The sequence below is a fragment of the Etheostoma spectabile genome, chromosome 9, assembly GCF_008692095.1.
Source record: "Etheostoma spectabile isolate EspeVRDwgs_2016 chromosome 9, UIUC_Espe_1.0, whole genome shotgun sequence".
In the NCBI taxonomy this organism is placed as follows: Eukaryota; Metazoa; Chordata; class Actinopteri; order Perciformes; family Percidae; genus Etheostoma; species Etheostoma spectabile.
Window position 1 is genome coordinate 32917813 of NC_045741.1, and position 13520 is coordinate 32931332.

General features: G+C 39.7%; 1 protein-coding gene across 1 annotated transcript in view; it reads right to left on the reverse strand.

Annotated features, from left to right (window-relative positions):
- LOC116695372 (inactive N-acetylated-alpha-linked acidic dipeptidase-like protein 2) overlaps positions 1–13520 on the reverse strand; it is a 483781-nt gene that overhangs the window by 222937 nt on the left and 247324 nt on the right. The window contains exon 8 of the mRNA XM_032525593.1: positions 3438–3530. Within this exon, the coding sequence (XP_032381484.1) occupies positions 3438–3530 (93 nt within the window). The remainder of the gene's footprint in view (positions 1–3437; positions 3531–13520) is intronic.

Genomic DNA, 13520 nt, shown 5'->3' on the forward strand with positions numbered 1-13520 from the left:
ACACCTTCCTCTTTTGCTTCTACAGTTAAGATGGAGCTGGCAAGCTTATCTCCGAATCATGTAATTTTAATTACCAGACCTTGAAGAGGACCACACAGGTGGGCAGTGTATGAGAGGATGGTATGCTGCCAAGTACAACGGTGAAGCTGATACATAAGCAGAGGCGGTCTGATAACAGGATGTTCTGTCAAAGTTAGAACATTGATGGAACATGAAGGGTTCAGTATGCTTCAAACAAACTAGTTTATAGGCGGTGTAGTCTGAACCAGTGCTACAGGGATCATTTCACTGGGCTAATATATCTGCTATTAGCTTATTGGACTTATACATTGATTTTAGTGCATATATCAGGCCATAAGTAACTGCAATTTAGAAATGGCACACTGGGTTCAAAGTCATTTAGAAACAGTGTCGATCAGAGAACACGGAGAAGATTTTTCAACTGTAAAATGTCTCTGCATGTATATTGGTCATACAAAAAAAATCAGAAGGATCCATATGTGTTTTTTATTTTATGTGTCTGTTATTTTATGCGTTTATGTTTTTAAAAAATTACCATCAGGTGTGGAAACTATCACAATTGGATTTTTTAACTCCCAAGTGTCGATTTCAGTTTCTGCTCCAAAAACCGAAAGTATCTGTTGGGCTATTATAGTCTGAACACAGGCAAATGTGGTTATACTTGTTCTGAGTGGTCACACCTGAAGTCAAGGCAAAAAACTTGCCGCCAGATAGTGGCAAGATGTGGTGAATTGTACAAATGGGGATTGCAGCACACACTTATCGTGCATACTTTCTCAACTTAGTTGGGCTTGCATGTCATATTCCTGGTTTTGGGAAGCTACAAAAATATTTGGATGCAATTTGAGCTTTTGAAAATTTGCAAAACACCCCTGTGATTGGCAAAGGGTGGTAAAGCTTGTAGGGTAAAACAGTATTGCACTTCTAAAGAGGCAATAATTTCCAGACTTCTAAAAGGTAAAAAGGTGAAGTTATCTTTTGAATAGTATTTCAAATATGTACACCTTAAACATGCCTTTTATATGCCAACATTATTTCATTAAGTATTCTTTGCATATAGTAATCCAGATGCATTCAAAATGGCCCTCTATATTGTTGTTGTGGGCTGTATGAGTCAAAACCTTAGCAAATGTGCATGAATATTCATTCTATTAAGGGTTGAGATAAATTAGTGCAGAACAGACAAATGATTAAACGCCAAGAACTAGTTAAAGTGTCACTACTTCCAGAGATTTGTGGCCCATATTATTTGCTTTAGTGGACCATTATGGCTGCCTAATATCACACTGTAAATCAGCAAGGTAATTTCCCCCAGAGACTGGGCAGGGCAGGTACAGTAGCGATGCATTGCTACATGTCGAGGGCGGGGGATGAGGATGGCTGTGGGGGCAAGGCAAGGGCAAGATAAAGGGTGTCCTGTGCAGAATGACAATTAAAAAGAGAATGGCAGACACAGCTAAGCAGAAGGGGCTGGGTGCCATTTAAACATTAAAAAGACATAATGTGTTCGGAAATGACCTGAGACTGGACTGGGAGGGTGGGGGGGGGGGGGGGAGAGACCAATGAAGACAGAAAAAGTGAGAAAAAAATGTAACATTTAATACATATCCCAATATGTCAAAACGTTTAACCTTTCAAGACTGATCATCAGTGCATAAAATGAATGGGCTAAAATTAAGAAAAGATCTGCCTTGGAATAAACTAAAAAAAACAGGAAGACAGAGAGAAGTTAGAGTCGTACAAGTCAGGCGAGCCCCGGGTATGGGCGGCTGTGGCTCAGTGGCAGAGCGGTTGCCTGCCAATTGGAAGGTTGGTGGTTCGATCCCCGCCCCTGCAGTCATTGTCGAAGTGTCCTTGGGCAAGACACTGAACCCCGAGTTGCCCCCGGTGCTGCGCATCGGAGTGTGAATGTGTGTGAATGTATATCTGATGAGCAGGTGGCACCTTGTACGGCAGCCCCGGCCACAGTGTATGAATGTGTGTGAATGGTGAATGTTTCCTGTAGATGTAAAAGCGCTTTGAGCAGTTGTTAAGACTGGAAAACAGTCAATACAGCACATTTACATTCATAGGCGTTGATTTTGGTGGGGACGCGTACCTATTACATTTTTTCATGAGTCATTTTGTACCCACCACTTTTTTCTAAAACTTTGAGCTCAATTTACTTAAAAAATGAATAACAAAGTTAATAACACATGTAATTCTTGATTATGTTTATAATTCTTGAGGCCAACAAATCCACAAAAATTTCTATGCCCACAGGGCAGGCCCAGACACAGCCACTCTGCTGCTGCGCTGGCTACACGCTTCTCTGTTAACAACACTGCAACACCTTTTTGTTGTTGTTGAAAACTTAAGGCTTTCTTCTTCATCACTTTTTTGTATACATTTGTATGCATTTACATTTTTAGGCCACAGGAAAGCGTCTTTCCAAACATGACCTGCTCAAAAGAGAGGGAAAAATGTGTCATTGTACCCAGCACTTCTGAAAATGCATTTCCCAATGCGTTTCTGTCCCTAGCCCATTTCAAACCAAAACTGACGCCCATGCACACATTCTTTAAAGCTCCACTAATCAATATTCTTTGAATTAACAATGGATAGAATGACTATGTACTTACAAAGAGGTCCCACGTTAAAATGAAAAATTAATGAGAATTATCACCTTACTCTACAGGTATACAGAGCTAGTAAGCATCTTTCAGCTGACTATCTTTTGCGTACAGCTCTCAAAATCCCTTCCTTTCCAGCATGGCAGAGAATAGCTGATGAACTTAAGGTTCTGCTTTTTTTCTTATTTCATTTATTAATTTAACTCCAATAACTGTTTGACATCTAAGAAGTCAGAAAATAGTTCATGAATGTTTTTTCTATAATAGAAGGCAGAAAGGAATGAAATAGAATAGAAAATATTCACCATTGAAAAGATAGAATAAAAATAAAGTGAGTGTAATCCATTATACAGTTTTTGTTAACAAATCATTAAATCAACGATACAAATTTAACGGGCCATGGTCATAAGGCTTCATGGCGGATGGAGCCTGGTCAGTCCTCTTGAAGACATGGGTGAGTGATCCAAATATTACACTGGATGATGAGTAGTTGGACAGAATTGGTGGGAATATTTAAACTATGTCAAGCGATGTAATGAGCTAATGTTAATGTAGGTAATGTTAAAGTTACTTTCAGTCAACTTTTTTTGTGTTGTGTATAATGATGATTTTCATCCAGATATTTACTATTGTTTTTGCTGCTTCTCTAAAGATAAACTTAAACAGTGAACAGTACTTTAAGTGAACACGCAAGTATACTTTTTTACTTTTGACTGGCTAAAAGATTAAAAACACTCTTTATGACTGGTCTGTCAAATACTGGGTTAGTGAGAAACTGCTTTAATTCAGACCATTTGCACAAACCTGGGTTTCTTCTTCCTTTTAGGTACCCCACAACATTGTAGATCTTATTGTAAGACAGCTGGTTTCCAACAGTCAGAGTAATCTTCTTTCGTTCTAGGAAAAAGAAAAGACAAACTTTAAAAGGTGATTTCAACATAAAGTCTTCCAAACCATACGACAATAAAGGTTGATCATTTCTACCCTCTAATAGACCCATAGGAGCCTTTCATAAATTTGCATCCATAAAGGGATACTTCACCGATTACCATTAAGCTTTGTATCAGTAGAAACCCAGTACTATTTTCAAATGGCCGTGCTTCCCTCCCTCATGTCCCCCTGAAACCAGAGATTGCTGTATTGTGTGTCTGGAAAAAAAACACTGATGATGCAAAAATTGTCCAATTGCCCAGAGCCTATGGACTACAGCCAGTAGTGAGGAAGTTCTGCATGTTTTCAACCAGACAATAAAGGGTGAGACCTCACTCCCAGAATTTCCAAATAGTGTTACTATATCACCTGCACCTCAGCCTGCGGTGTCGCTTGATCCCGCTAGCCGGGTAAGGGGACATCGAAAACGAAGAACGCTGAACGAGGGCTCGGTGGAAAGCAAACGCTGGACGGCCACCTAACCCATCCGTCCTGCTTGCAAATTTTACGCTCAACTGTACTACATCCAACTTCAACAAAACTCCCAACTCCATTTCAGAGACTGCTGTGTTTGTCTTTTTGTGGAAACATGGCTGAACAACAGTGTACAGGACTTTAAAAAAAAGTGTAACACAACTTGAGTCACGGATAAACATAGTTATGGTTAAAATGACAAAAAAAAACACTTGACATGGGAAGCGAAGCAAGTACAATTTACTGGTATTTCTTGGTCTAGAAGGAACTAACTTCTAAAATGATTTCACATTTCTAATACAGAAATGACCCAATTTAAATAAATATTCAACGGTGGCAGGAAATACAACCCAAAGGAGTGTTTTCCATCCTCACATCTAAATGAGAGAACATAACGGTTGTGGTTTTAACGCTATTTGGTTAGGCTTAAGCACAAAATCTTTAGAAAAAGATGGTGGTATGGGTTAAAATCGTACACATTCTCACTCCCATTGCGTCAAAAAGCAGCGTTCGGTCAGGTGCCTTTGGCATTTGGTATTGATGAAAAACTCTCCTCATATTTAGATGCGCTCAGTCGGGACTCTTGGTGTCACTCTTTGACGTTCTGGGGCTGGACTTGTTGTTTGACCCATCCACCACCCCAACCTGTCTCCTTACGCAGCATTTCAGTCTTTCATACTATTCGCTGTCGTTAATACTTTACAATACTAATACTAATACCGAATTAATACTAATACTTTAACATTAGCTTACATTAGCTAACTTGTCCTCTCTGGTAGAAGGGTGCTAAAACAATAGTTAGACATGCTTAAATCTCATGTTTTTAGCTAGCCACCAGCACTTTGTGGAGTTTACCGCCGGTGGGGGCGGGACTTAAATGTGCTCCTTCTCTATGGTAGGATGAAAGAAGGCCATAGTAAGATGTGATTTGTCAGTGTTCCGATTAGAGACAAACCAATGGGCAAATCATGTGATCCCTCTCCTCTCTATGGGCCGGTTAGTCAAAGACCAAGAATGTGGAGGCCAGTGTTCACATGAAAGACACACAAGTGGGCCAATCATGCGATCTCTCTTCTCTTTATGGGCCAATCAAAAAAACGTTTTGAACCGGAGTGCAGCCCATTCAGCCCACGCAAATAGACAGGCCCACCGGAAATCTACCGGCACTCCAGATGGCCAATCCATGCCTGCAAAGAGCCACTCACACTAGGCTTGTTCCATCCTTTTATTTCCCCTTTCAGACATGTCATTAGCATCCAGTTTTCCCTCACACAGCTTCATGTCTCGTTTTATTAGGGCCCGAGCACCGACAGCGGCAAAGGCCCTATTGAAACTGAAGGAATTATTATTATTTTCTGCAAATTAATTGCCTTTTTGAGGGCAAAAACTCACCAATATTGACGGTCACATGAAGTTTGGTGAAAATGTACGTATTTTATCGGTTCTAGGAATAGGTGCACAAAAATGACTCGCTAGCATGCCCTAAGTTAAAATAATTGAGCCCCTGTAGTACAGTTAACGTAGACTCACTACTTAGTAGACATATGAAGCATGTCAAGACGTACAAATAAGGAGAGGGCAGCAAATAAATCTGTTAAAATCTATAACAAGACAAATGAGTTAATGATATAAGTATAGGGGATTCTTAATTAGTAAATTTAGTAAAACAAATGTTAGGTAAGATCCAGATGAATATTAAAGAGCAGCACACAGCTGTTTCCCTACCTTTAGTTTAAAACTTTAGTCTCCATCCACAACGTGTTTTTTTCCCGATGTCCAATTCCTTTGTTGGATTCATGAGGACTATAACTACGCCTCAGTTCTCTGCATGTTAAATTTAGACAGCTAGCTAGACTATCTGTCCAATCTGAGTTTGCTCTCACACTTTTGAACGTACAAGATCATCCAAAACAAGTTCCTTGCTGAGACTACTTTGCAGCGGCTCCCTTTGGAGCTCAGCGCCGCCCATGCCGACAGTGATGGGTTTAAAGAAATGCCAATAAACCAGAGCAAGTTTTCTCCCATCCAGGAATGCTGTGTGGACTAGACAGACCCTACGCACTAGCTTGTGGAGAATGATCTGGCAAATCGAAACTACCCTAACTACAACCCAAAGGTTTTCAATGGTCTAGAAGAGAGCGTAGAAATATGCAATATTTACTTAAATTGCAAAACATACACTTTTTAAAGCTTATGTTATTTGAAAATTGAATGGAGTTCAAGAAACCTTGACTTAGTTTCCAACTTGGAACATGATTTAAAAGACATTCATTGTATTTGCATTTTCCCTGATAGGCCTTTTTTCCAAGGTAAGGGTAAAGCAAAAATTTCCAAGAATGACTTGAATTATTTTCCGGCATGCACATATACATGCGTTAGTATGCAGGTGACGAAAAAATATGTCTTTTCACTGCAAAAAGCGGTATGCCCAGTCCAAATGTCAGTGTTTCCCCTATGTTGACTGTTGAAGTTTTAAATTGACATGAAATGGATCCACTGCACAGCATTTATATTAAAAGGTCACTTTTAAGGCTGGTTTGCCTGTTACTCCATTATTTCCTTACAAGCAATGTAGCATTTTAAAGGCTATATCACTTCTAGCAAGTCACTCGTTACAGAGCCAACCTTATTTTGGCTTCACATGTTCAACTGAGTGGCGGCCCACCATACCTGTACAGGGAGGACATAGAGTGTACTGCATGCATGCTGTGTGACACATTCACACTCTTCTGTGACTGACTTTTGGTTGCGGTAATTGGCCAAGGTTTCAAAAAGTTCAGAATGATGTTTGATTTGTAAGGAAATGCATTTCACACGTTTTAGCCATCACAACACATTTTGGTGAGAAACAGCAAAAACTTTTCTCATCCTACTCTTAAATGACCCCTATAAAAACTAAACCAAAGTGACCTCAAATAGAAACAATGTCCTTTATGTTAAGGTCTACGATGGAAACTGGCTCTTACAAAGATAGCATAACAAGACCACACACACACACACACACACACACACAACACACACACACACACACACACACACACACACAGTACAGTGCCATACGATGCATTTGACAGAGTAGTCACTGGATATTGTGTCTGCCAGCTCTGCTGCCTTGCTGGATGGCTGTGAGCTCTTGGGGGGCTATGGCTGGATATCTGAGGGAAATACAGACAAGCTGCCAGTAAAGATGTGAAGCAGGGGCTCAAACTGTGTGCGACAGAGGTCCCCTGCCTACAGCACAGCACTACAGCATGACAGCCCACTTTTTTCAGCTCCGCTCGAGTTCTCCATCCCTCCCTGGCTGCCTGCCTTCTCGCACTCTCGCTCCTCTTTAATACATTATAAAAATTCACTGCTTTCTCACATAGGCGCCACATTCATCACTTTTGACATTGGCACAAATGACTTTGGCTAAAGAGCAGGGATGGAACATGTGGCCCGTTTGTGTAATCAATCTGCAGATGTACGCACAGAGACATTGTCATTGAGCAATTCCCCTAAATGAGAAATGGGTTTACAGATAGGGCTGCTTCTACAGGTAAGAGGGTGACTCTGAGTTAAGTTTTCAGAAATGATGAACCTATTAAAATGGACTACACTGTGTGTCTGATTTTCACAAGCTAAATGAAATGTAAAGGCAGATCCACACCACTCCTTTTTCCCTGAGAGATTGTAGGATTTTTCACATGCTGCTCTAATAGTAGCATTGGAACAGTATTCATATAAATTCAATTCAATAGGTTTTATTGGCATGACGTTGGACGACTATTATGAGATAGATATTATTAAAATTTAAATTAAAAAAAAATTGGAGATGGTGTTGGTTAAGTTTCATGTGAAATACATGCATACATCCATCTTCTATCGGTCTATGTGTCTATGTCCTAATGTTTTTTTTTTTGCTGTTGCAGAAAGTGTTATTTAGCATTGAGTAAAAGCAATATTTAGCATATTATAATTATTTCTACTTTTCAGTCAGTAGTCAGTAGTCAGTAAAAAATACTTAACTTCTATCTGCTTCAACAAACCTCACACATGACTGGCCCTGAAAAAATTAACTTTTTCTAACAAGTCCTTTTTGCTACCCTAACTACAAAATAAATACAAAAACAACCTAAATGAAAGTTACAGAAATAACTGCCAGACCTTCTTACACAGCGCTATGGAGGAGGGTCTGGCTAGTCCACACAGCATTCCCGGATGGGAGAAAAACGTGCTCTGGTTTTCTTTAAAGCAATTACAATCGTCTTGGGGGGCCGGACGGCGCAAGGGTGCCTTGGCAAAATAGTCTCAGGAAGGAACTTGTTTTAGTGGAACATGTGTACGGTCAGTTGTTTTAGTCGTGCAACTGCAAACTCAGATTGGACAGATGGTCCAGCTAGCTGTCTGGATTTACCCTGCAGAGATCTGAGGAGCAGTTAACTACTGTCATGATAAATCGAGCAGAGTTTAAAATTCGAACACAAAGAAAGCGGAAGATGAGGGAGATCTAGCAGAACTTTGGGTGGCAACGTAAGTATCACATAAATGAAACGTCGTTGATAAGACTAAACAAAGAATGAATATTAGTGTTTTGGGGGTTTTCCCTTTATTATAGTAGTATAGTGGGTAGACATGTAAGGGGGTGAGAGATGGGGGGATGACACGCAGATTCAGGACTTAGCCAACATGGGTTGAATGCTCTTACTGGGTGAACTAGAGACCGCCCCATTATGAGTGTTTTTTGATCTGCCACCTGTTTGGTTAAAGGGGAAAATCGACTAAATTACGAATTCCAATATAGTATTTCTATACCATAGAAAAGTTATATCAATATCTATATCTAGTTTCTAACATTAGCTACTCTCTATACTAGATAAGTAAGTCTCAAACGTTGGATGCCATTAACACTAGAACGGCCATGACGGTCATTTTGACCGTTTTGAAATTTATTTATGTAATAACTTTGCTGGATAAAAAAACACAATCCTGCTGGTACCTGACTTTTCCTAAAAGGCTCTATATTTAAATTTAAAATAGTTTTAATATATACATTACACACTAGGCAAAGAAAATAAAATCACTTTTACCTATTTCGGCCATACACGGTCATTATGACCGCTCGGATTTTCGCTGTATTGTTTTTAATCTTTCGCGCGGTTGAAGATGCATATTGGTTGCTTAGTTACCATCAGCGTCTCTGCCAAAGAAACGTCATAAGCGGTCTTGAGTAACAAGGGTGGGAATCAGCGATGGGCCGAAGGACAAGCCAGAGTTGGTAACGCTAGCTACCACAATGAATACCGCGTGGAAAGACTCCGTTCTGAATCAGAAGGCAGCGCCGCGGGCGCTCGCTCTGTGGAAAGAGCGGTACACGGAGCTAGATAGCTAGATGGACGCTGGCTACCTACGTGTTCATGTAACTTTATACATCCTCCTCAAACTGGCTGGAATCATTGCACACATCCTCTCCAAGGAGTGCACCAGCAGTAAAATTGTCCGGAGAAAGTTCAGGCAGAACTGGCAAAGGAGCTGAGACCAGGTTTAGAGAGGAGAAAAGGGAGTGGTCCGAGCAGCGCTGCGCACCACAGCAGACACCAACACGTAGGCAGTGACAGGTTAGGTTAGGTTATAAATGTTCAAAGAAACTTTTAGGTGTTATTTGCATGTTATAAGTTATGTTGAATTAATTTACACACCATATTTTACAGATGTGAATGGAATAATTACGTTTTAGCTACTATGCCATGATATGAATTATTGAAACACCTGGGCAACTCAAGTGTATAATTAAACACGTAAAATTTCACATTTTGGTGTTATTTCGTTTTTCTAAAGATATCCTAACACAATACCTGCATTAAAATTGCAATTAGGTATTTATCATGACAGATTATAGAGTTTAGAATCTTGCGGTCAAAATGACCGCTCACGGCAGTTCTAGTAGTTATGGAATCCCGGCAGTTCTAGTGTTAAGTATAGAGTCTGGAGATGCTCCAGAGACAATGAATGGGAGACTGATTGTGTAGACCCACAGAATGCTTGTTTTCTTTCTTTTTACATTCCCAAATGACCCCTTTTATTGTAATGTGGTTGTAAAACAGAATTTGTACCAATATACTCAAAACATTCCCCTGGGTGTTCTAGGTGTCATCTATAGACTTTATACTTGATGACATCTCAAATTTGAGATTTAGCATTGTAGTTTGGGGATTTTAGATAGAGTTGTTCATGATAACTCTATATGTTGAACTGTCTTAGACCATAGGAATAACATTTATGAATTTATAAAATGGGATGTAGTTCCCCTTTATCATTTTGGGAAATAAACTTAATTGGGTTCTGTTTCAAAGTGACTGAAAAACTGACTTTTTAATTTCTTTTTCTGTATAGAGATGAAACAGGTCACCTAGTGAGCTGTAGTTTTTTTGGTAGTTAAATTTTTCTATGTTCTCACCTTGGACAAAGCATGTCAAGCTGTTTCCCCCTGCTTTCAGTCTTTATGCTAAGCTAGGCTAATCATGTCATGTCTCCAGCTGTGTTTATAACACACTGACATGAGATTAATACCCACCTCGTAAATAATCTCTTTTTTTTACCGTGCACGTCAGCGCTGCGTTCCAGAGGCGCCCTGACCCCCTCGAGCAAACGCAGCCATTTAAGTCAACGTTTGATAATCCACCAGCCACCACGGCGCGTCCCAGAAGCGTGCGTGAAGCAGCTCTGCTTATAATGCGCCAGGTCTATTTTCCCGTGAGCCGGGGGCATTCAGACAGGTGGGCAGGAAGTGAGAACAGCAAGAGCACACACTCCGTTTACCAGAGAAGGAATAGAGTTTAATTGTGGGAGTGCTTGGAGTGGAGAGTAGTCAATTACTGTGAGTTGGGCAGCGAGAGGCTTCGCTTCTGAGAAGTGTGGTATGGTGGAGGACTCAACAATCCAGAAGGCAGCACAGACACGCCCAGTGAAAAATCTCTCAGAAAAAAGCAAATAAGAATGTTTTGTTAGCAGGTTAACTATTCTTTTCTTTTTAAGTAACAAAAGATGAGACATCATTCATTCATCCATAAAACAAATCCTGTCTTGTACATCAGGCTGTAGATCAAAATCAGTTTAATGTAGCACCAAAACAACATCATGAATCAAAACTTTGATGCTAAATGAGACCGGGATTCATATCAACAAGGAGCTGCAGATTGACACATATTGGATTAATTAAGAAGTGACATTAGGAATGACTTATTGATGATAGCGTGAGGTTATTTACCAGTATTTACAAAGAAGAATTACCGAGTCACCCATTAAAAATCATGAAGCTGCTCTAAGCTGATCCATCATCCATTGCCATTATGCATACTTGTGAAGTATTATCTTGTTGCTATAAAATCTTTCTAAATTCTGGAACTACCACAAAACACTATATTAGTCATCATGAACTTTGAAACGCCACCTGTTTCCACAAGAAATGAATCATATCTTGCAATAAAGCAAGCTGGTTGTAACACCCACAAACCCATGGATTCAAACCAGAGGTGCCACAAACGAAAAAAGATTATATATATTCAAATAGTCTAAATTCAGAAGCATCTCAGCGCCGTTCTCTGCCAGTTATTAAATGCAGAGTTGAGAAGAAAAAGCAGTAAGTGAATGTGGAAAACCTGCACGCAGCAATCAATAGTGGTGTAATTAAAGGGCCTGGGAGTCCTTTCTATAAAGCCATTTCAAGTTGTTCTGCTTCGCTCGCCTCTCCCTCTGTGGCCTCACAACGTAATTGCCTCGGACATTTGTTACACTTTTACCATTTGTTCTGAGTGGGAGAGAGGGAGCTAGAAAGAGAGAGAAAGAAAGAAAGATTGCATGTGTTAGGGGACGAGGTAATGAGACAATGAAACAATTCGGTCACATTTTTCAGTTATGATTTTTTTCTGCAGTATTAATTGCTTTCAGATTAATGTAGTATGCATGTGCTGAACAGCACATCACTGGCACCTTTGTCCCCTCCACTATTGGGTCCTGTATGTGCAAAAACAAATCCTCCAAACCACACAACAATTTCATCTTTATTCTTACCCTCTCTAAAAAGACTAAAGGGAAGTATTCATAAATAAGCCCCCCGAGCTGAGGCAGGAAAATATGCCCCACAACAGCGTTGTCCGTCCTTATATATAAGCCACAGAATGTAACGGTCACGGTTTTAAACACGTCAACATTGACGCAGATTGGTTAGGTTTGGGAACAAAAACTACTTTTTTTAGTTTAGAGAAAGATTGTGGTTTTGGTAAAATCGTGGATTTCTTACGTTGCTGCACTTCTAGTTACGCGGAATTTGGTGTAGTAACGTTTGTTCCATGATGTAAAAAATGTCTGCGCTCTCCGAGTGCCCTTCTAGAATCTGGTATTGAATTTCTCAACATGAATAATTCATAAAAAAAGATTTGAATCCATCATTTGAAATTGTATTAACTTGAATACTTGCATTGAAATTATTTGTGCTTTACGTAGTTGACGTTGGGAGGGTGATAGCATGTGGCTATGAGTTGCTCATCAGGATCGGGAAACCAACTTGCCAGTCTCCTGCCGACTCTGGAAACCTCCTGCTAATCTCCTGTCTACTCTGCTAGCCAGCTGGTCAAGCTTTTTTAATGGAAACATCAGAGTGAACACAGAGGAAAAGGTGGAGAAGATAACCTCAAGGTAGCCAGAACATCCCTGCAGCCATCTCATGACGAGCAGCTCATCAGGATGGTAAAAAAATCAACTCAGCCGTCTCCTGCTGACTCTGCTAGCCTGGCCGGTCAAAGTTTTAAAAACAACTTTAGAGTAAACAGAGGAAAAGGTGAAGATGGCTAGTCTCTGCATTCTTTTCATCAACACTCCCAATACACACTTTAGTGAAGCTTCTGACTTCAAGTCAATTTAGAATAATGAACATGATTGAACATTAAAGGTGACATATTGTACTTTTACCTATTTACTGTCATGTCTATAATGTCACAATGTCGGATTTCCATGTTAAATGTGTTCAAATAATGATGTAGATGTATGAGCTAAAACGTTCAAATTTCCAACTGTTCGGAACACTGACACTATTTCAATTCAATTCAATTTTATTTATAGTATCAATTCATAACAAGAGTTATCTCTACAAGGACCCAACAGTTCTAGTAGTCTCCTCCAGAGCAAGCAACAGTGCGACAGTGGCGAGGAAAAACTTCCTTTTAGGCAGAAACCTCGTACAGACCCAGGCTCTTGGTAGGCGTATCTACACAAAAAATAGATAGATAGATAGATAGATAGATAGATAGATAGATAGATAGATAGATAGATAGATAGATAGATAGATAGATAGATAGATAGATAGATAGATAGATAGTATTTATTGATCCCAAAAATATGGGAAATTACAGTGTTACAGCAGCACACCAAATATACATACAAACAATATACATGAATAATAATAATAATAATAATAACAAAATATAAGAATAAAATATAAGAACAAGT